The sequence below is a fragment of the Eimeria mitis genome, genomic scaffold (assembly GCF_000499745.2).
Source record: "Eimeria mitis Houghton genomic scaffold, Emh_scaff323, whole genome shotgun sequence".
NCBI lineage: Eukaryota > Apicomplexa > Conoidasida > Eucoccidiorida > Eimeriidae > Eimeria > Eimeria mitis.
This window is the reverse complement of record NW_013571567.1, coordinates 11,344-12,857: the sequence shown is the minus strand read 5'-3', so window position 1 is coordinate 12,857 and position 1,514 is coordinate 11,344. Positions and strand designations below refer to the sequence as shown.

The 1,514-nt window shown below is 55.0% G+C and overlaps 2 protein-coding genes across 2 annotated transcripts in view; both read left to right on the top strand.

The window, feature by feature from the left end:
* The window catches only part of EMH_0007880 (uncharacterized protein), a gene marked incomplete at both ends in the record, with an annotated part of 378 nt that extends 207 nt beyond the window's left edge, over positions 1-171 (top strand). Inside the window, one exon of the mRNA XM_013498157.1 lies at positions 3-171. Within this exon, the coding sequence (XP_013353611.1) occupies positions 3-171 (169 nt within the window). The remainder of the gene's footprint in view (positions 1-2) is intronic.
* A 480-nt stretch (positions 172-651) lies between these two features.
* On the top strand, positions 652-930 carry EMH_0007870 (uncharacterized protein; the record flags this gene model as incomplete). The annotated part of the gene is made up of 1 exon (XM_013498156.1): positions 652-930. One exon carries the CDS (start codon positions 652-654, stop codon positions 928-930), a length of 279 nt encoding a protein of 92 aa, XP_013353610.1.
* Positions 931-1,514: the final 584 nt, after the last annotated feature.

Genomic DNA, 1,514 nt, shown 5'->3' with positions numbered 1-1,514 from the left:
CCTTCAGCCGCCACGTACACCCCAGCAAACACCCTTCTTGCTGCAGCAGCAGCAGCAGCAGCAGCAGCAGAGAAAGCAGCAGCAGAGAAAGCAGAAGCAGCAGCAGCAGAAAAAGCAGCAGCAGCAGCAGAAAACGCAGCAGAAAATGAAACAATGAGCTCTTTAAATTGATGCAGATAGAGACAGTGAAGTAACTGCAGCAGCAACAGCAACAGCAGCAGCAGCAGCCACTGCAGCAGCAGCAGCAGCAACAGCAGCAGCACCAGCAGCAGCACCAGCACCAGCACCAACAACAGCGGCAGCACCAGCACCACAACCAACAACAGCAGCAGCAGCAGCAGCAGCAGCAGTAGCAGCAGCAGCAGCAGCAGCTAACCATGAGAGCAGCATCTTTATCGAAGTCGCATTTCTGCAGCAGCTGAAAGCAGTGGTGGCTATACACCCCAAAAAAACGAATCGTTGAACTGCAGCTCTTCTGGTGCAGCTGCTGCAGCGCCTCTGCTGCTCCGTCCAGTTCCTGCAGCAGCAGCAGCAGCAGCAGCAGCAGAAGCAGCAGCAGCAGCAGCAACAGCAGCAGAAGCAGCAGCAGCAGCAGCAGAAGGAGTAGGAGTAGGAGCAGCAGCAGCAGCAGCAGCAGCATGAGTTGGTGTGATGCTCTTGACGCAGCTAACATCACTCGAGCTCAGCCAGTGCAGCAGCAGCAGCAACCGCAGCAGCAGCAGCAACCGCAGCAGCAGCAGCAACGGGAGCAACAGCAACAGCAGCAGTAAAAACACAAACAGCAGCAAAAAAGCAGCAGCTGTTGCAACAACAGCAGCAGAAACAGAAACAAAAACAGCAGCAGCAACAGCAACAACTGCAGTAGCAGCAACAGCAACAGCAGCAGCAGCAACAGCAGCAGCAGCAACAGCAGCAGCAGCAGAAAGCTAGACTGTGTGTACACCTGGAGTGTGTAGTGCATAATGAGTAGAGGAGACTTCCCCTCTCCTTCTGTCTCCGGTGTTGCTGCTGCTGGGTCCTGCTGCTGCTGCTGCTGCTGCTGCTGCTGCTGCTGCTGCTGCTGCTGGTGCTGCTGCAGCATGGCGTTCTGCGTCATCGCTTTGAAATGAGCTAAAGAGGAAAGACAAAGCTGCACGTTGTTCACAGCAACGGGCCAGCAGTGGCAGGCTCCTGCAGCAGCAGCAGCAGCAGCAGCAGCAGCAGTAGCAGCAGCAGGAGTAGCAGCAGTAGCAGCAGCAGCAGCAGCAGCAGTAGCAGCAGCAGCAGCAGCAGCAGTAGCAGCAGAAGCAACGCCTAGAAACAGCAGCAACTGCTGCAGTAATGCTGCTGTCTAACCACACGAGTATATCCGCTGCTTCTGCTGCTGCAGCAGCAGCAGCAGCAGCAAACGAGCTGCTGCCACACATAGATATAAATATAAAACAAATGCAGCAGCAGCAACAGCAACAGCAGCAGCGGCAGCAGCAGCAGCAGCAAACGAACTGCTGCCACACATAGATATAAATATAAAACAA